The following is a 20,254-nucleotide window of genomic DNA, read 5'->3' as shown; positions in this document are numbered from 1 at the left end:
CGCCTCCGGCCCGCACTCAGGGCAGCCGCGCCGGAACCGGAAACTGGCCGGGCCCTACCACCGCGCGAAGGGGGGCGAGCCACTCCGCCTGCGGGCGGACCCCACCACTCCGCATGCGGTGGGAGGGGGAGCGGGCGGGGCAAACCATTCCAAAGGGAAGCGGGGACACGGCCGCGATTAGACTATTCTACGCTGGGGGCGGGGGGTGCTGGAACAGACCACTGCAGGCTCCAGGGTTCTGCTCCCCGCACCTCGGCCCTCGCCGAGGCGGGGCCCCAGTGGGAGCTGATCCCCGCTGGGGCCCCTGCCCATGGGGCCCCTCCACGTCGGGCTAGAGGGAGGCCAACCCCCAGGGAGCCAGGAGCTGAGTGCCCCCATTCTGCCCCCAGGAGACAGGGCAGGGCTGGGCACTCCTGCCCCCAGCTGGCTGGGGCTGTCCAGCCTTTCCAGTCCGGCCTGGCGTGAGCAGCCCTCGTAGGTGGTGGCTGAGCCCTGGCCCAGGTCTGAACAGCCATGGCTGAGGGGCAGCTGGCCATGGGGCTGGGGTGATGCTCTGCTGCCCTCCCGCTGCAGAGATGTTACCTCCTTTGCAGCCGCCAGCTGCAGCAGGAGGCACCCACCGGGGAGATCTTGGGCAGGGGAGGCCAAGCAGGGGCAGTTACTGGCCATGTAAAGCTGAGGGGCTAAGAGCCTAGGAGAGGGGCCCAAAGGGCAAAGCATCAGCCTGATGATTCAGAGATCCCTCAGCCAAGCACATGCCCCATGTACCCTGGATAAGGAGCAGCTGCTGGACATGGATGCAGCATGCACCTTTCTGCATGGACCCCTCCCCTCACATCAGACAAGGAGCCACTCACAGCCATGCATTAAAGAAATACTAACTTTAATAACAGCCATCCCATTCCTTTGGTATAATCAAGACCTGGTAACAAATCAAACCCATATAAAGGAGAAAGAGAAGGGGGAGGAGAAAAAGCAAAACCCTCCCCCCCTCTGACCCCAGGCTGACTCCTCTGAGGGGAGCAGGAGGGGGAGGGTTACACTTTAGCTTCAGAGTATAACAATGTGCATGCAACACTGGGATCCCCACACTTCGTGCAGACCCAGCGGTGGACAGGCTCCATGCCCTGCAGGGAGAGGGCTCACCTGCCACTGCAGCAGAGCCTGGGAAGCCCAGAAGGCTGCTCCCAGGGGATGCTGCTTAGTGCTGGCTGGGGGAGAAACAGCAGAGCTCAGGCCAGCTGTCCTGTCCCCCTGGGACCTCAGCAACCCACTTGTCCCCTGATGTGGAGAGCTCTGGTTCCCCCTTCCGGCTGCGATACGTGCTTCCTTTGGCTGCGTGGTTGGCCCAGGCCGAGCTGGGGTACAGGGAACTGGCTGTGTCACACCCTGCCCAAGGGGCAGCAGGACGTAGTGTACAGCACTGTTCCCCCCCCTCCCCCCCCCAAGGACAGGGGGCCAAGGGGCTCTTGCTCTCCTATGGAGAACCCCATTTACCCCATTTAATTTCCATCCGTGCCGCTCCCTGGACACAGACTAGGAGTTGCCCTCCAGGACGGAGTGGGACAGTGAACAGCCTGCTGCAGAAGGGGCCACCTGAGCCCTGCTTCCAGCCAGCAGGACACTGGGATAGGACCAGGCCTGGCTGTGGCCTCTGGGAGCCGGTGGAGCCTTGTGTGAGGACAGGGGCTGCACTCCCAGTACTGCCCAGCAGCTAGGGTGGGCTGACTGCTCTCCCTAGCCCGCCCCAGGGCCAACTGCTTTGCATAAGTATCTGGGACCTGCGGAGGGTCAAGGCACAGAGTTAATACGTAAAGTGATCGGGTACATTCAGTGTGCGGCCGCCCCAGCCTTGTGCTTTGCACAGCAGAGGGCTGGGTTCACCTGGGGAGGGCAGGGGGCCCTCCACTCCCGCCCTCTGGGAAAAGTCTCCCTTGTTCTTGCCCTGTGCAGCAGAAGCCATGGTGCTGCTCTGTGGAGCAATGGCTCTCCCAAAGGAGGTCACACAGGTGGTGCCACCCATGGGTGCTGGCCCCTAGGGATAGCAGGGGAATGGCAGATGAGAATCCAGCCCTTCCCTGCTGGGGGTGAGCTGCCTCTCAGGGAAGGGCGGGGGCCAGGAGTGCTCTGCAACCTCCAGATAGGCAGGCCTCTGACCCAATAGGATTGACCCTCACCTTCCTCACAGAGGCTCAGCAGGCACTCAGAGGTCAGGGCAGGGTCCCTCCCTCCCGCCCCGCCTGAGGGGGGGGATGAACACAGGGCGAGGGCGTGTGGTTGCAATTGGCCTTCGGAGCAGTGCCCACAGCCGCTCAGGCTGGAGTCTGGAGCTTGCAGAGGTGGAGCCATGGCTGGTTCGCTCCCTAGATGCAGAAACAGGCCCCCTCCCTCTGCCCAGTACCCAGCCCTGGCTCCCCTGGCCGCCTCCATCTCTGCTCTGTCTCCGAAGGGGCTGGTGAGAGTCCAGGGAGTCTGAGCTCATGGCGGAGAGACAGGGAGCCCCAGGGCCTCCGGGGAAAACAGTGGCTGAAACAGTCCAAGAGCCCTGCTGGCAGAGAGGGGATGAGAAAGCCAGGGTGGGCAGGGCCCAGGGGGCTCCGCCAAGGCCTCCCACGCCTCACAGTCTCCTCTCTACCGGCTGCTGCAGGCACAGCTCGCTGCCCGCCGAGATGATGGGCAGGTGATTGTCCATGTGGTAGCTGATCAGGTGACTGACGCTCTCAAAGCGATGATCCTTCGTCCGCACCTGCAAGGGCCAGAAACGGGGCTCAAGGAATGGCCAGGAAGTGGGTGGAGCCAGGAGGCACGTGCGCCCTCTTGTGACCAAATGAGACATGGCAGCACAAACCCGGTGGAGAGGAGCCAGTGTCCTGTTCCCTTGCAGGATCCGACTGAGGCATCTCCAGGAGGGAGGGGTGGCTGTACCCACTTCTGGGGCGGGGGTGACTAAGGGCCCATGAGGCTGAGCGGGAGCCAAGGCTGGAGCAGGGAAGGGCTCTTGTCAATCATTCTCACACACAAGAACCCAGGAGCCCATGGGGGGCAAGAATATAGGGTGCTGGCCCTGTGCCCAGCTGGCACCCCAGGAAACTTGCAGTGGCTTGGCTCTTCTCTGGGCTCCCAGCTCTGGTTAGCTCTTCCCTTGAGCGCCAAGCCTGTAAGACTGGGGATGGGAGCCCCCCGCCATGGCCCCAGGGCCAACTCACCACTCCCTCGGGGTCGACCAGCAGCAGGTGCTTGGGCTGCCCGCCCTGCAGCCCGGTCAGCACGTACTGGCCCGGTGTGGTGGTGCTCTCCCGTACCAGGAAGTCCCCATTCACCTTCAGCAGCTTCTCCGCCTCTTTGCGGCTCATCTTCCCGTGGTACCAGGGCTCCCGCCGCAGCTGCTCCTCCATGGAGGCCAGGAGCTGGGCCGGCGGCAGCCCCACCGGCACCACGGGCGGGACCCGCAGGGCGTCCTCGAAGGGCTCTGCGGGGGAGAGGAGCAGGGGTTGGATGGACACGGAACCCACACTCAAGCCTGTGCCCTGGGGCTCTAGACGGTTGGACAGAGGCAAGCCAGGCCCCTCAGCCCAGCAACCACGCAGAGCCAATCAATTCCAGCCCGGAGCTGGCACAAAGGGCCAGCAGGATGGGCCAACCCCCACTCACTCATGTCGAAGAGGTCTCGCTGGGTACTGCCATTGGCCGTGCCCGGGATGCTGGCAGCAGAGGCCTGGCGTGACCTGTCCAGGTTCTGCACGTTGACGTAGGACGGGTCGTCAAACAGGTCAGTGCGGATGGCTGGGACAGCACCGGGGGCGTATTTATCCCTTCCTGCATGGAAGGGAGCTGCAGTTAACAGGGCTTGCCAGCCCCCTCCCCCCCCCCCCAGCTACAGGGGCCAACACCCCCCTGCTGGGCCTTGGGATACCCCAGGAACTGCTGGCAGAGACCCCAGCTAGGGGGCAGCAGGGGTCAGCCCCACACTCTGCTGGGATCCCTTGATTTGCTCATGTGATCCTGGCAAACCCAAAGATGATGCAGAACTGGACCCAGGGACATGAAAGTCTTGAGGCATTTGACTCCTGACCTTGGCACACACAGGGGATGCTCAGAGATTAGCCTGTCCTACTGCGGAGGGCAGCAGGGAGGCAATGCTCGAGCTGGCACCACTGTCAGGGGCAGGAAAGTGTCCGAGCCGCACCGTGCCAGGCCATGCATCCCCCAGCAGGTGGGCGAGGGAGCCTGTGGCACAACTGCCCATGATCCGGTACCTTGGGCAGGAGGGTGCTGCTTCCGGGGGTCATGCTCTGCGCTGGACATCTGGCCCACAGGCTGCAGGAGGAAGAGACAGGCAGTGAGTAGCCAAGGCTCAGGCTGCTCCCTTCTCCTCCCCGTGCCCGTAGCACCCAGCTCCAGTGGCCTCCAGCCTGACCATCTGCCACCCATCCGACTGGCAACAGGCAGCGCCCCCTGTGCAGGGACATACCCTGCCAGGTCTCACCCTGGGGTCATTGGCCAGGTGGCCCCAGGCCCGCTGCTCAGCCCTGAGTTGCTTCTCCTCTTTCCAGCCACACCATGGGGATGGCAGCTCCCCTCCGAGCTGGCACCAAGGGACCCTTCTGCCATGGCCCTGGGAAGGGGTGCAGTGGGATGAGCCGGTGGGAGCAACACCCTCACCCCCACAAGGAGTGCTTACCAGCGTTGCCCCCAGGTGATTGGGCATCTGTGCCACGCTGGTGCCGTCACGCAGCCGCATGTCCACCACGCCCCCGACGGGCGGCTCTTTGCCGGGGAAGTCGTTGTAGTACTGGTGGTCCGATGGCTCTTCCTCCTCCTCGTCCCAGGCTGAGCCGTCGAACCCGGCCATTCTAGGGGGTGGGGAGCAGTAGGTGAGTGGCAATGCAGCCCAGCTCTGTCGCGCGCCCTCCACTCCCCTCCATGCCCAGCGCCTCACCAAGGGCCCAGCTCAAGGGGCAACCCCACCCAGCAGCATCCTCTGAGGCACTGCTGCTCCCCATACCTGTCATGGGGAGTGACGAGCTTTGGGGGGTTTTTCAAGTACTGCTTGAAGCGCAGCTCAAAGGCCTGCCCAATGGTGCTGATCACGTCCTGCGCCAGGCCCTCGGGGCACTCCAGGATATGGCAGGCTGGGGAGGGAACAAAGGCAGGGCTCAGAGGGAGGGAGGGACCCCCCGCCCACACACACACACGCACACCCCGGACACTGCCAGGCTCTCGTTACACCCATCCCTGGCAGCAGGGCCCCAGCAAAACAACTGCTGCTGCAGGCCTGGAGCCTGCCAGGGCATGCAGGGGGGGTGGCCAACCCAGCTCTCATGGCCCTGGCTGGCTGGGGGGCCGCACTGGGCTGTGGCAGGGTTAATGGCTGCACCAGCCAGCCAGGAGATGGCACGAGTCACTCACCTCTCTGATTGACAGGGTCTTTGGCAACATAGGCAACGTACTCTGCAGTGTCCTGTGAGAAAGAGGCAGTGGGTGAGGTGACAGCAGCACCTGAGCTGGGGGGGGCACCCCTACCCGTCGCCCACACCCTAGTGCTTAGCGCACCGACAGCAGTCCCAGGTGTGAGGCTAGGATGAAAGGCCAGGGGGAGGTCCCAGGGCACCAGCCCGGCCCTGCTGGCATGGCTCATCCCTGCTGGAGCAGTAAGGGGGGTGTCAGCCAGAACAGCACCGCGAGTGGGCCAGCCGTGGGGGAGAGCACCCTCCCCCCGAGGGAGCCCTGGGCAGAGTGGGATGGAGCCCAGCCATCAGGGGAACCTGGACATGGAGCAAAGGCCCCCAGCTGCTCACTCACCGGGTCCCCCCCGGAGGCGAAGGAGATGGACTGCATGTGATGGTTGGCGATGATCTATGGGGAAAGAAGAGTCCTTGGTTAGACTGTGATGAACTGGGAATGTTCTTCATGTTTTCTTTGAATTCTGTGTGGGTGCCTGTGACGCAGCAGGGAGAGGGAAGTGTTGGCCTGGAAAGGTTGCAGGGGAGTTTTGCTGGGACTGGCTGCATTGGGGATGGGAGACTTTCCTTGAGGCCAGATACCTGAGCAGGTAACATGAGAACCAGGAGGCGGGTTGGAGACCAGGTGACACCTCTGCTGGGGAAATGGACAAAGGCTGGGTGAGGGGCCGGGGGGAGGCTGGGTGAGGGCTGGAGGGAGTTTCAGTTTGGAGCTGGCTGGGAAATGGAGGGGAGCCCAGACTGAGCTCTGGCCTCCCTGGGGCCCCCCCAAGATGGACCTAACTGAGGGGTCCTGTTGTCTGTACCAGCAAGGCCTGTTTTGGACTGTGTTCCTGTCGTCTAAATAAATCTTCTGTTTTATTGGCTGGCTGAGAGTCCTGGTGAGTCACAGGAAGCCGGGACTACAGGGCCTTGTCTCCCCCAAACTCCGTGACATAGACACAGCACCCGGCTGCTTTCCCCAGCCAGGGATGCCTGTGGGGTACCCCCAGGGACATGGGGTCTGCACTCGGCCTTCGGACGCCCCCTGGAGCTGGCAGCCATGGACCGGCCTTGCATAGTGCCCTGTACTATGGCATCATGGGCCTGGGTCGAACCAGTGACCCTCTGTGGGGGGCCCAGCACACGGGGTACAAGGGGGAGGCCAGGCCTGTGTCCCCCAGGTAGACAGGGAGCGGAGCTGCGGACTGGGTAGGCAGGGGCAGGAGCCCCACGCTGGTTGCTCCCCAGCCAGAGCAGGCTAGGAGGGGGCTCTGTGGCCCCAGCGAGGCTCACCTGTTTGCAGTCGGACGCCATGAGGTTGAGGCTGCTGGTGGAGATGGTGAGGGTGATGGGCATGCCGGCGAACTTGAGGTTGCTCTTCCCCAGGATGGAGTTCAGCGAGCGGCCGCAGGGCTGCAGAAGCAAAGGGCCGTCTGCTAGGGGGCTGGGGCCAAGAACCTCCCCCTCCCCCGCCGAGGCGGTCCTCCGAGCACCCAGGGCTCAGCACTTTGCATCTCTCACCCCAGGCAGCCCCAGGCCTGGCACCTGGGAGCCTCTCCACAGCAGAGCGCGCCGAGGCCCTGGCCTCAGTCCCATCAGCTCTCTGGCAGCCCAGCCCCTGTGCAGGCCCCACCGCCCGGGAAAGGCAGCAGCCAGCCCCTCCAGCCTGGCTTAGCACTCCATCTCCCCGCACCTCACATCCATTAACCAGCAGCAGGGCGCCCTGTACACTGAGCAGGGGAGGGCTGCACTGGAGCAGCCAGCGTCACTCCTCCATTAGCGCCAGACAGGGCCGCTATTGATCAGTCCCCCGCAGCAGGGGACCTATCTCAGCCCAGCCACGGCTGCCATCCCACTGCCGGGGCAGCCACAGGGGCTGGTCAGGAGAGGGCTGAAGGCTCCTGCTCCAATAGATGAGGCGGGAAGCATGGGGGTGCACGGGCACCTCCCCAGCCCGTAGTGTCCCCACCAGACACCAGCACTGCCTGATTCCTAGACCCCAGAGTCAATTCCCAGTTCTGACCCAGCTGAGCGGGGCCTGGTCCTTCCCGCCTCCCTGGGGTGTGTGGGTGAGAGCATTAGTGCGTGAGAGGCGAAGGAGCCGAGTCCTGGCCCTTTGCCTCTGCACCCCCACCATGTTCGCCCCTCACCCACGCCCCCACCCCTGGCCCCAGACTCTGGGCTCCTGCTCCAACTGCCAGAGTGCGATGCCTTTACCCGGCCTGGCCTCACCTTCCTCCTCCGGACGGCTCCTTTGGCACCGGGCACTGCCTCGCACACTAGGCTGATCGCCTCCCTGCGGGGACCACAGGGCAAAGTCAGGGCAGCCCCAGAGAGCGGCCAGGCCCCAGCCATTTCCCCCAGGGACCTCCCCTCCCCCCAGTATCCCTTCCCCCAGGGCCTGGTGACACACAGACTCCTGAGTGCTGGGAGGGCAGGCACAGATCTTAGGCCACTTGGGGTGAGTGAAGCTAGAAGGAGCCTGGAAGCAGCTCTGCAAGGGGGATCGGGCCTGCCCCCCACAGAGGCTGCAGTCATTCGTACACACCAGCCTTGCACAAAGGAGCCACGGGTTGTGGGCTGGATGCAGAAAGGAGGGGAGGGGCTGGGAAGGGTCTCCCATCCTGAGAGTCTACATCCTCTGGCTGACATAGCAGGGCCCAGCTGGGGGGAGAGACACGGGCGGGGCCTCCTTTGCCTGGCAGAGGATGGAGCAAGCATCTGGTTTCACTAAGAAGCACCGGTCTCCCTCGCACCTCCTATGCAGCTGCCATTCAGACCCCAGCACGCTCCTTGGCAGCTGCCACCCAGCAGCACCGGGTGGGGGGCAGGGGGCACCGTGGGATGGGCTCTGGGCCCAGAGTGGCCTGGCTGCTCAACCGCAGGGCACTGAGTCAGAAACCACTTTCCAGGTCCGTGGGCTTCAGCTCAGGGGGTACGTGCGGATGCACCTCCCTGCGTGAGGCCTCTCTGCCCACACCCTGCATCCAAGAGCCTGTGAGGCTCCCAGGAGACTGGAGGGCCTGTGGCTCACCTGGTTACCTGAGTCCTGGTGTTGAAATCCAGCGCCCGCATGGACTGGAGAACTTCCACACAGCCCATGTACTGAGAGAGAGCGAGAGAGAGAGCATCAGATGCCAGGATAGGGGTCAGCCCTGTGACCCCCACAAGCTTGCTGGGGTGGCACAGACCAGCCCCACCCGCCAGCCCTGGCAGCAGAGCTGCAGTGCTGGCAGGCTGCTCCCCTGCATCGGCTCAGCACTCAGGGCCTCCCCCAGCCCCCAAGCACCGTAGGGTGAGCTGCAGGGGTGGAACAGGGGAGGGACTGTGTCTGGGCACTGGCAGCCTCACCAAGGGCCATGCACGGCTCCCCACGACCCCCTGTGGGCTCACACCGGGAGGTGGGGAGCAGAAATACTACAGCGCTAAAGAACCCTCCCTGTGTTTCTCTAGGGGAGGTTCTGGGCTGGTGCCTGGCTCTGGGGCATCATCCCTGAGATGCCAATGCCCTCCAGGCATCCCCTGGGGGATTTCACTACACAAATCCCAGCAAATGTCTGGATCTGTAATTCTCACTCCATGCATCTGAAGAAGTGGGCCTTCTACCCACGAAAGCTTATGCCCAAAGAAATCTGTTAGTCGTGAAGGTGCCACCGGACTCCTCCTCGTGTGGGTATGGCTGGGCATGCCCAGTTCAAGGCACACGGGGTAATGGGTGATCCAGCAGATGGTGCAGCCCAGAGACTTTGATCCCAGCATGCAGTGCTCCACCTCCACTCAAGCAGCCAGGCAGCAAAGCATGCTGGGAACTGCAGTCTCCACAGGCAGCTCCGACAAAGCACCCCATTGCCACACCAAGCGCCCGTTGGACGGAGTGCAGGGGTCCCTGCACGGAGTGACAGGAGGTGCCGGGCACTGTGGGAGGGACTCCCAGCTGGGAGCAGGGGCTGGCGGGCTGTGCTGGGTCACAGGCAGGGGGAAGGCTCCTGGCCACCTGCATCTGCTCGGCAAGTGCCTCCGTGCCCAACAGGCAGCCTTGTGCGCTGGGCCAGGAGCCTCGGGGACACTGGCACCAGGGCCAATCAAGAGGCTGGTGCCAATGCAAGTGAGGGAGCCTGGCAACACTTCTCCAAGGAGCAGTTGTGTGCTGGAGAGCTGCCTTGGGCTGACTGCCTCCCTGCAGCACCCGTCTGCATGGGCATCTGCCTGGAGGACTCGGAAGGCACGCTGATCCCAGCTGTCCCCACCCTGCCTGCCACACCACTCCACTCACAGCGGGTGTGGCAACCGCTAGCCCAGGGGCTTAGAGACAACAGCGTGCCCCCGGGTGCCATCTGCGGCCCTCCGGAAGGGCGAGGGGCCAGCCAGCTGTGGCTGAGGTGCACAAAAGGGGAAGAAAACCCCACTGGGCACACAAAGGAAGCAGCTGTTTCCAGAGCAGCTCCACTCCCAGCCCAAAGAGGAGGGGCCCCCAGCAGGAAGAGGTTTGGAGCCCTTGGGTGAAGGGCAGAGGTACTGGACTCCCTGAGCAGCAGCTCTGCGGAGCCATGCAGGGCTGGGCACTTGCGGGCTGCCCCCTCCATGCAGGCAATGACAGTGCCGAAGTTCAGAGACATGCCCTTCCTGGCCCTCCCGCTGTCTCCCCCGAGCCGATCCTGGCCTCCCCCGTGTTCCCCCTGGAGGGCAGTGCACAAAATGGAAAGTGCCATCTGTGCCAGATTGGCAGGGCAAGCTCCCCACACACTGCTCTGCCCGGGGGCCTCTCTGTTGGGGCGGCCGGGGCGTGGAGCAGTGCCCCCTGCTGGGGGGCTGGGACAGCTGTTCAGGCAGGTGTGGTCACCCCCTCTCCCCACCCTGCCGGGGCGCCCCACTGCACTCACCCTGACGAGGTAAGAGACACCAGGGCCCATGACCTTGTCGTCGGGGTGCAGCCAGCCACGGGTGGGCTTATTGACGAAGCTGCCGTGGCGGGTCCATTCGTCGCCCCCCAGTTGGCCGCCTTCCACCCGCGTCTTCTTCCCACAGCTCAGCTTGTTCATATCCTGGGGACAGACAGCAACAGGCCCCACTGAATCGGGGCTGGAGGCACCCGCTGTAGCCAGCACTGCACCCGACTCCTCGAGCCTCCCCGCCTCCTTCATGCCGACAGCTGAGAAGCCCCGCAGGCTGAGCAGGTTGGCGGGGTAGGAGAGCTTCAGGTTGGCCATTTTGGGGAAGAAGGAGCACAAAGTGGTGGGGCTGTCCTCGGACTCCGACGAGAGCTCCCCGATGGGCAGCATGGGGCTGAGGGAGGATGACGACAGGGAGCCAGGCAGGGACTGCGTGGCGACAAGGGACTCCACTGGAGACCCCGCGCCAGCCACTGCCTCCTCCAGGGAGGAGACCGACTCGTTCCGGAGGTGGCTGTATTTACTTTTCTGCAGCAGATCCATGCTGGAGGCGCTCGTGCAGGCCAATGGCTCCGGTGCAGGGAGTGAGGTGGCAGCCCCCTGGAGAGGCAAGGAGCCTAGGACAGCCAACACCCTGCAAAGCAGGAACTCCAGAAACATGGGGCTAGGCCAGCTCCTGCGCCAGCCCCACTCCAGCGCAGCATGACTGCTGGGAGAGCCAGCCCCAGCGATCCCGGCACTGAGCCCCCAGCCAAAGGGTGAGCGTCACCAGGAGCAGGCAGGAGGGAGCAGCAGTGTCTGTTCACAGTCAGAGCTCATCTCCCCGCGACACACAGTCCTGGGTGAACCAGCGCTCCCTGGGTCCAACAAGCCAGCGGGCTCCCACCTCGTTACAGCCAGTCAATAACAAGCAGCATGGCGAGGACAGGACAGGGAGGGACACGCCAGTGCAGCCAGCTGCAAAGCAACCCCCGGGCCCTGGCCCAATCCCAGCTCAGCTGCAGAGAGGAAGCAGGCGAAGCCACTGGCTGCACCCGAGGGGGCCGTGTGCTCAGCAGCCTGGTGGGCGAGGCAGCTGGAGCCACAGGCTGAGCCCAGGTTGCTGCTCCTTCACCTGTCAGGAGATCCTCAAGCCGTGCTGCCCAGAGACCATTGTCCAGTCCAGTGCCCCGCACCCTGCCAGCACTCCCCAGCCTGCTGCACCAGCCCAGCTCCCGCCGTCACCAGCTAGCAGGAAATCAAAGGCATGAATATTTAAAGTCCGGAGACAAGGCAGCCACAGAGTGTGTTCCAGCCCAGCCTGGCTGCACTCCGGGCACCAGCCTGGAGCCGATGAGGCCCCCTCTGTAAGCTTGGCGGGGGTCCCGTGGGCAAGGAGAGATGTGGCTGACGCACGTGTCCAGCCAGGGCCTGGGGCCACAGAGCCGCAGAGAGGAGCAGGGCAGAGACCGAGCAGAGCCAGGTGCTGCGGATCCGGCCGGGCAGGGCACAGGAAGCTGGTGCGTTCAGCCGGCCTCAGCCAGAGGTTCCCCAGCTCCCGGCAGCTGGGGAAGGAGCTGCTGCAGCCGCTGCTAATTGCTGCTGCTTCCTGCGTGGAGCTGGCGCTAAGTGACTGCGGCTCCCGGGAGAAGAGAGGGGGCTCCTGCCAATCGGAAGGGCAGTGCTGACTCACAGCCTCTGCCCACAGCCTGTCAAGGGGAGCCTCGTTCGCTGGCTCCCTCCCGAAGGGGTGGGGTCGCAGGGAGTATCTAGAGCAGAAAATCAAGGTCACGGGCGTGGGGCGGAGCCAGAGCAGGGGGCTCTGCCTGCTGAGCACATGGGGGCAGCACAGACCGGGGGTGCCCTCTCTCTGCAGGGACCCATGGGCTTGTGTGCCAGGTGGGGGCAGCACAGCTCCCCACGCTCAGCCCTTTCCCCCATCCGGCCCAACGTCCCCGGGCGCCAGCAGGATGGCTAGAGCAGGGCCTCGCGGCACAGAGCAATGGGCTCACCAGCACCCTACTCCAAACTCCCCTTTCCGTGCTGTGCCCCAGACTCTCTGCCCCTCCTGCTGTGGGTGAAGAGAGCCTTCTCCTCTGCAGTGCCTGCCACCCGCAGCAGCTGTTTGCAGACCGACCCACCCACTGAACGTGCCCCTGCCCTTCCCAAATCTGCCAGTCTCTCTGAGCACTGCCGGGCCTGGGGGGCAGCACACTAGGGCACATGAAACCCTAACCCCATGTTCTCACACCCTTTGCATGTCACTTTCACCCAGCCCCCACACCCACCGCATGCTGCTGCAGCCAGCCCTGGGCATGGCAGCACTGGGCTGAGGCCTCCAGGGCAGACTCAGGTTAGAGTTTGTACTAACTGGGGCGCGAGAGGGATACAATCAGCAACTTGCAAACTGGCAGCTCCCCACTGGGCCACAGACCCGTGTCTGGAGAACACGGAGCTCTCTAGCCCAGCAGCCCTCACTACTGTTCAGAGTTAATGGCCAATTTAGGCCACAACACTCAGAGCTATTGTTTCAGCTCTGCCTGCAGACTCAGGACAACAACTCTGCCTCGGTTCCATGCAAAACCCTTTGGCTGCTCTGCAGCCAGAAGGGCTGGAAACACAAGGGTTGGACTCCATAGCAAACCGTGCTGGGCACCAAAGACCCTGGCTCAGCACTGGACCCAACGCCCCTTCCGACCACTCTGGCTCTGAATGGAGGCTGAGAGGCTGGAGCTGAGCCCCATAGGGCAGGACGGGTATTCCTGGGCACTGCCACCCGTCAAAGCAGAAGCATGAGTAAAACACTCCCAGAGCCAGACACTCCCATGGCCACCCCCCCCAGCCCAGGTGTCAGCGCTTGCCAGCTGCTGTGTGAGCCCTGGCAGGCAGCCACGTGCAGCGAGGGAAATGGAAGGCTGGCCAAGGCTGGAAATAGCCTCCTGAGCGGAGCGTGACGCGTCACAAAGGGACTGCTGCTAACTATAGCAGGGAGGCTCAGCTGGCCTCCAGGAACCACCAGCACCACAGGGGAGAGTCCTTGGGTGCAGCAGTGTGCACCCCCTAGGGAGATCCCTGTGCATCCCCCACCCCACCCCAAGGCGATCCCCTGTGCACACACACCTCCCAGCAGGATTCACCAGTGCTCACCACAGCCTCTCACACCAGGTCCCCTGTACAGTCCGTGATAGAGCAGAGCTCACCCTGGCCTGGGGCCCAGCAGCTCTGCACAGCCACTTGAAAGAAATGCAGGAAGCCTGGGGCCAGGAAGCGACTCACCTACCCGGCATTTCCCTGAGCCAAGCCCTGTGCATTCCACCCCACAGCCTAGCCAGGCAGCATGCTCTTGGCAGGCAATGAAGGGGGCTTGCGACCCCCAAAAGCCAGACAGCTGCGCACTGCTCTTTGCTGGAAGGGGTGAACAGCCAGCCAATGGAAATGGAGTCAAAGGTCACAGAGCATTTTCCAGGAGAGTCCAGGCATCCCAGGCACCCTCTCCCCCAGTGTGCCCCAGGCCTCTCGGCTCCAGCCCTGCACCAAGGTGCTCTGCCCTACCTGCCTATCATGCCCTGGGATGGGGGGCTGGAGCCGTGCCCTGCCACTCTGCCAGCGGCATCATGTGCCTGGGGCAGAGCAGCCCCAGCAGCAGCGGGCAGGAGGAAGAGCTCTCCAGTGCCTGAACCCCCCTGCTCTGCACCTTTTCCACCCCCCCTTGAGCCAAGGGTCTGTTCCTTGCCCGCCCCACCTCCTTGGAGCAGCTTCCAACAGCACAAGGGCAAGGATCACAGCTGGCTGGAGTCACACACAGGAAGCAGCTGCCCTTGGGAGCAGGGAGTGAGGGGCACAGGGAGCAGCTCAGGGCTTTGCCTTAACTCCTTCACTCCCAGACCGGGCCCAGCCCCAGAGCACAGGGGTGGGGGGCAGGCACGGGCAGCGAGGGCTTGGTGTGGGGCTCTACCAACCGATCCCAAACGAGACCTGATCCTCTAACTCACTCCTGATCCGCAGGTTCCCCTGCTATCCCAGCCAGACTCCCCCAGCTCTGCTAGTGCCCCTCAGTCCTGACCCGCAGCCCTGGGCTCCCCCCCTCAGCTCTGCCAGTAACACCTCAATTCCAACCCACAGCCCCGGCTATCCCAGCCCTGGGCTCCCCCTTCCAGCTGTCAGTGCCCCTCAATCCCGACCCACAGCTCTGGACTCCCTTCCCAGCTCTGTCAGAGACCCTCAATCCTGACCTGCAGCCCTGGGCTCCCCCCTCCAGCTCTGTCAGTAACACCTCAATTCCAACCCACAGCCCCGGCTATCCCAGCCCTGGGCTCCCCCTTCCAGCTCTGTCAGTGCCCCTCAATCCCGACCCGCAGCTCTGTCAGTGCCCCTCAATCCTGACCCACAGCCCTGGGCTTCCCCCCCCGCCCCCCCGTTCTGCCAGTAACAACTCAATTCCAACCCGTAGCCCCAGCTCTCTCAGCTCTGGGCTCCCCTCCCAGCTCTGTCAGTGCCCCTCAATCCCGACCCGCAGCCCCGGCTATCCCAGCCCTGGGCTCCTCCTCCCAGCTCTGTCAGTGCCCCTCAATCCTGACCCACAGCCCTGGGCTCCCCCCGCCCCGCCCCGTTCTGCCAGTAACAACTCAATTCCAACCCGCAGCCCCAGCTCTCTCAGCTCTGGACTCCCCTACCAGCTCTGTCAGTGCCACTCAATCCTGACCCGCAGCCCCGGCTATCCCAGCCCTGGGCTTCCCCTCCCAGTTTTGTCAGTGCCCCTCAATCCCGACCCACAGCTCTGGGCTCCCCTCCCAGCTCTGTCAGTGCCCCTCAATCCCAACTCACAGCCCTGGGCTCCCCCCCGCCCCCACCGCCCAGTTCTGCCAGTAACAACTCAATTCCAACCCGCAGCCCCAGCTCTCTCAGCCCTGGGCTCCCCTCCCAGCTTTGTCAGTGCCCCTCAATCCTGACCCGCAGCCCTGGGCTCCCCCCTCCAGCTCTGTCAGTGCCCCTCAATCCCGACCCACAGCCCCAGTTGTCACAGAGTCCCCGGGCGATACTCTGGAACTGCTCCTCACAAAACCAGTCAGGACTTTGGGGAGCCTCCTCTCCCTTGGAGCAGACTGTCTCCAGGGCAAGAAGCTCCCACAGCTTCACCTCCTGGGTCTCTCCTTGGAGCATTCAGCATCCTCTGCCCCTCCGTGCGCTTCCCACAGCGAGCCCGCTCCAGCGGGGTCCTGGGGAAGCCACAGGGTCCTGCACCCCCACTTCGCAGTCAGACGTGACTCTCAGCCAGCCAGTAACAGAGGTTTATTTAGATGACAGGACCACGGTCTCAAACAGGTCTTGCCGGTACAGACAACAGGATCCCCTTCAGTTAGGTCCATCTGGGGCCCCCAGGGAGGCAATAGCCCCGTTGGGACACCCAAGCCCTATCGGGGCCCCTCTCCATTTCCCAGCCAGCTCCAAACTGAAACTCCCTCCAGCCTCTCATTCAGCCTCCCCCCCCGGCTCCTCCCCCAGCCTTTGTGTCCTTTGTTCAATGTCCCGGGCAGAGGTGTTATCTGGCTTTCAACCCCCCTCCTGGTTCTCAGGTTACATGCTCAGGTATTCTCCCTTCCCCAAGGCCATCCCAGCACAACGCCCCTGCAACCTTCTCAGGTCAACACTCCCCACTCAGCATTCACAGACACAGCAAGAACATTCCCACTTCGTCATATGGGGTATCGCAGCCCCGGGCTCCCACCACCAGCTCTGTCAGTGCCCCACAATCCTGACCCGCAGCACCTGCCAGCCCAGCTCTCTTAGTGCTCCTCACTCCTGCCCCATGTTCCCCCTGCTAGAACAGTCCTTGGTTTCCCAGACATGGAGCACAGGTTACACGGACCTGAGCCAAATTGCAGAGATTTAGCAAGAAGAACAAAGTGGAACTAGGATGGGACTGGACAACTCACGTCATGTGTCTTGGGCCAGGTGGAGCCACCCCAGGCGGGCACAGACGCTCTTTGGTCCCCAGAGTCCTGTTTGCACAAGTGAGCCCCTCGGCAGAGACAAGCAGTCAAGCTGGGGCTCCACCAGGATCGGGAAGTGTGCCCAGCTCCCCCCAGCACAACCCCCAACGGACAGCTGGGTAAACCCTTCCCAGTCACCCGCCGCTCACTCAGGCAACAGACGGGAAACCAGGTTAAAACACACGCCTGGCTGCGTCTGGACTGGCAGCCCCAGGAGCCATGTCCCAGTCACATGCCCCCCACCCCGTGGGGCCGCCCACCAGGCAGGACCAGCCAGGCTTTCTCATCTCTGCAACCCGGGACAGGGCATTGTTAGGTTCAAAGTTGCTGCAGGTGTAGCTCCCCAGGACATAACGGCTGCAGCAGACACCTCCCCAGGGCCAGCTGGTGGTTCTGCACCCCCCAATGGGGCACCCCAGCCCTCGGGTGTAGTCCCCTGGGATGGAGAGCATGTGACACCTACAGCACTACCTGTATCCAGGCCGGCAAGGCCCCCGTGCCTGGGAGCATCAGGGCCGGCAAGGCCCCCATGCCGGGGAGCGCCGGGGCGGCTGAAGACAGGTCTGGGAAGTAGCCCAGGCCAGAAGGGGAGTCTGCAGCCCGTGTGTGGCAGAGCCATTAGCAAGGTTTAACTGGTTGGCACGGCATTGGTGGGGGTGGGGAAGCTCAAGAGGGCAGGGAGCCCATGGCTAAGAAGGGGTTAAGTTAGAGCCCCACTGGAGCCCTGGATGCTGCAGGGAGATGGAGGAGGCAGAGCTGCTCTCTCCCAGCCCTGGGATGATGCAGGGAGAAGGCCTGGCGGACGGGAGCCAGGGCCCTTGGAGAGCCAGACCCCGAGCCCTGCTCAGGTCCCTGAGGACTGGGAAAGCAGGTGGGCCAGGAGCCTGGGCTAGAGAGACACCTGGTCTCACCCAGCCTGTCAACAACTGTGGCCACGGGAGGCCTAACTCTTGTTCAGCAGCCAGTGCTCAGGGAGCCCCCTCCCTGCCAGGCCCAGCATTCCCAGGGAGCCATTGCCTGTGCAGGCGGCAGTATGGGGCCAGGAGAGGAGAAGCCGGCCCCAGGGCTCTGGGGGCGCACTGTGGGACAAGGCCCATGCTTTCCAGCCAACCTGCTGCGCTCCTGGCAAAGGCCAGACAGCAGGGCCCATGCAGCGCTGCCCCAGCCAGGCGTCATGGTGCAGGGACCCAGGAGGAGGAAGAGTGCGGCCCCAGCAGCTAGGCACAGTACTTGCTCTCTGGCTGTTGGACTCCAGGAGAATCCAGCCCCTATCCCAGGGCTGAGCGCGCTGGCTCCAGCCCTGCAGGACCCCATTTCCGGAGAGCTGGTGGGGAAAACAAACCCTGCGGACAGCCCTCCCCCACAGCCAGTGAGCAGCCCAAGAGATATCGGGAGACTCCTCCAGCTCTGCCAGACACTCTGAGGAGCAGAACTCACAGGGCCAGGGCCCCTCAGGCCCATGCTGGAAGACTCCCAACTCCTTCTGTGGGTCAGTGGCACACAATGGCTCTGCCTGAGCCTCCGCTGCAGGGTCCAGCACCCGACGCCCTCCCAGAAAATGCGAACCCGGGAGCTGAGACAGAGTTTTGGAGCAGGTGAGCAGCTTGGGAGGAGACTCACATAAAGACATGCGCGCACACTCTGACGCACAGAGACAGTCTGTGCGAGTTCAGGAGACGCTGCACCAATTCACATCTCCTGGGTCCTTCCTCCCCGCCCTCAGTGACATGCCCGGAGACACGGCTACTTGTGGGGAAGCCGTTTGTTCTCACCAGAGCTGACACAAGGTCTCTTGGACAGGCCAGGACCCCCGGCTCTAGGGCAGGGGTGCCCTGCAGACCCTGCGTTCCTCCCACTACCCTCTTTGCGCCTGCTCAGCCCAGCAGAGCCAAACGAGCGTGACACGACGTGCTCAACTCCAGAACTGTGTGGCAGGGGGCCAGTGATTTTGTTCCACATGCTGGGAACGGCACTTACGCCACCCTCCCAAAGGCCTGGCCTGGTGCTCTGGAGATCCCCTGGCAGACTGCGATCCCAACGTGCAGCCACATGACAGGCTGCGGACATGCGGCTCAGGAAATGCACCAGAAAAGGGAGATGTGCAGAAGGCTCCCCAGGAAAGCGGGCAGATGTTCGGCGAGGTTCGGCCAGTGGCAGGTCCTTTCCCAAGCAGCACAGCAGCGGCACTGGTGACACTGCTACCAGATCCCACGAGGTGACAGAATCTGTGTCCCAGATCCCACGCGCATGCCAACCCTCTCTCTCTCTTGCACACACAGGCTTCCTGCAACTCTCTGCGACAGCAGGAGCCGTGCATGCAACGGTTCTTCACCACCAAGTGGACAGAAGATTGTGGGACCCCCAGGAGTCACATTCATGGCCCCCTTTGGGGTCATGACCCCACAGTTGGGCACAGCTGCTCAGTGAGAAACACACCAGAGCCCAGAGAGAAGGCGCAGCAGAGGCCAGCGGGAACCAGCGGGTCCGAGTGAGAGAAGGAAAGTCTGGTCCATCACCAAAGCCGCCTACCCACCACCACAGGCCCCGAGAGCCGCTGGCCTTACCACGTACTCCATCTGCGCCGCACACGGGGAGCAGAGCTGCAGAGCCCTTCTGCGTGGAGTCCAACCTGCGGTTCAGCGACAAACAGGGCATTAGCCGGCCTGGCCCAGCCCAGCCCTTGAGGAGGCTTCTGTGCACTCAGCACTGATGGGACGAAGCAAACCACTAGCCACCGCTCTTGAAGACACCCCACCAGCGTAGCAGCCTCTTCCCCCGCTGACTCGCTTCTTGGCTTCGTCCAAGCCAGGCCTGCCCCAGGAGATCACTATGAGCCAGGGAGGAGACGGGCCTCTGGCCGCTAGGGATTGTATGGGGAGCCCCTGGCACAGGCTCCTCGTTTGGATCCCTGCTTGCCTGGCACCCGCTTCCCCTGAGGAGGTCTAGCAGACAAGTGCAGAAAGTTTGGGGTCTCAGCCAAGGTGAACCTGGCTCGATCTGCCAAGAGATGCCAAGGCCTGGCGCAGCGGGGAGGTGAAGGGACACCTGGGAAAGCTGCTTGCCACATACACATCCAGCCAGCCCACGGGAATCTCCCTTAGAGGAGCAGCAAACCCAGTGAGCCACTGAGACGACGCTGGAAGCCCATATCCTTGTGCAGCAGCCCAAGAGGCAGCAGACCAGAGCAAACAAGCCCAGGGGCCTGCCCGCCTCCAGACAGAACCTTCTGTGACACCGCAGCCAGTGGGCCAGACTGACACGCCCTGCAACATGGGGCTGGGCTCTCATCCCCACAGCCAGGGAGAGTCAAAAGCCTCCAGCCAGGAAGGCAGCAAAGCAGAGGGGGCCTGTGGCCGAGTCCCAGTAAACATCCAGGGCTGCACCAAGTCCCAGCCCCCTCCCAGCCCATGCACCATGGGGTGTCCCCAAGTGAGCTGCCCGGGCTGCTCTTGGGACTGCCCAGGACACTGTGCAGCTTTTGCCAGGTTAGTGCCACCTCTGGGGGTGGCCCACAGCACCATACAGAGCCAGTGGGTGGGGACAGTGCACTCACCTCCCGAGGACACCGCCCCTGCAGGCCCAGCCACTCCTCCTTCGCAGCCCAGCTGTTGCCTGACTCCTGCCCAGAGCAGCGCCCAGCAGAGGCTAGGGGGGGTAGGAAGGAGGCCAGGGAAGGGGAGGAGGTTCCAGGCCCAGGGAGAGCATGGCAAGGACAGTGGGCACAGCTCCTTCTATGGCCCAGAACACCCTGCTCAGCTCCCAGGCCCGCCCCTCCTCCCTTTGGCCCAGGAAGCCGCCCTCCAAACACAGCAGAGAAACAAACCCAATTTACTTCCTGGTAGCTACTGGGCCCTTCTCTGGGGCCTGCAATCCCAGCCCCACGGGCGCTAACCTGACCAGCCCAGGCAGATGTTCACCAGACTGGGCAGGGCACAGCACAGCAGCATGTCCA

General features: G+C 63.5%; 1 protein-coding gene across 4 annotated transcripts; it reads right to left on the bottom strand.

Annotated features, from left to right (window-relative positions):
• Positions 1 to 866: 866 nt before the first annotated feature.
• SHC1 (SHC adaptor protein 1) lies at positions 867 to 19,877 on the bottom strand. Of its 4 annotated transcripts, none has more exons than XM_032789387.2 (13): positions 18,867 to 19,877; positions 10,325 to 10,486; positions 8,479 to 8,549; positions 7,677 to 7,740; positions 6,738 to 6,857; positions 5,803 to 5,856; positions 5,410 to 5,461; positions 5,006 to 5,132; positions 4,682 to 4,853; positions 4,257 to 4,317; positions 3,652 to 3,816; positions 3,207 to 3,469; positions 867 to 2,746 (listed from the first exon to the last, which is right to left on the bottom strand). In XM_032789387.2, the coding sequence occupies exons 1-13, from the start codon at positions 18,876 to 18,878 to the stop codon at positions 2,618 to 2,620; spliced, it is 1,452 nt and encodes a 483-aa protein (XP_032645278.1). In that variant the 5' UTR covers positions 18,879 to 19,877; the 3' UTR covers positions 867 to 2,617. The 4 variants fall into 4 exon arrangements, with proteins under 4 accessions (XP_032645278.1, XP_032645279.1, XP_032645277.1 ...); XM_032789388.2 differs by lacking the exon at positions 18,867 to 19,877 and adding an exon at positions 11,448 to 12,392; XM_032789386.2 differs by lacking the exon at positions 18,867 to 19,877 and having other exon boundaries at positions 10,325 to 11,097.
• Positions 19,878 to 20,254: the final 377 nt, after the last annotated feature.

Source organism: Chelonoidis abingdonii, chromosome 11 (genome assembly GCF_003597395.2).
Source record: "Chelonoidis abingdonii isolate Lonesome George chromosome 11, CheloAbing_2.0, whole genome shotgun sequence".
Taxonomy (NCBI): Eukaryota; Metazoa; Chordata; order Testudines; family Testudinidae; genus Chelonoidis; species Chelonoidis abingdonii.
The sequence above is the reverse complement of the archived record's forward strand: the minus strand, read 5'-3'. Positions and strand labels throughout refer to the sequence as shown.

Coding starts and splice junctions, on each gene's coding strand:
- SHC1 (XM_032789386.2), bottom strand. CDS start 10,993: ATGTTTCTGGAGTTCCTGCTTTGCAGGGTGTTGGCTGTCCTAGGCTCC. Junction 5,133..5,409: donor AGACCCTGTCAATCAGAGAG/GTGAGTGACTCG, acceptor TTCCCTCCCCAG/CCTGCCATATCCTGGAGTGC. Junction 3,817..4,256: donor GCAGCACCCTCCTGCCCAAG/GTACCGGATCAT, acceptor CCTTCCATGCAG/GAAGGGATAAATACGCCCCC.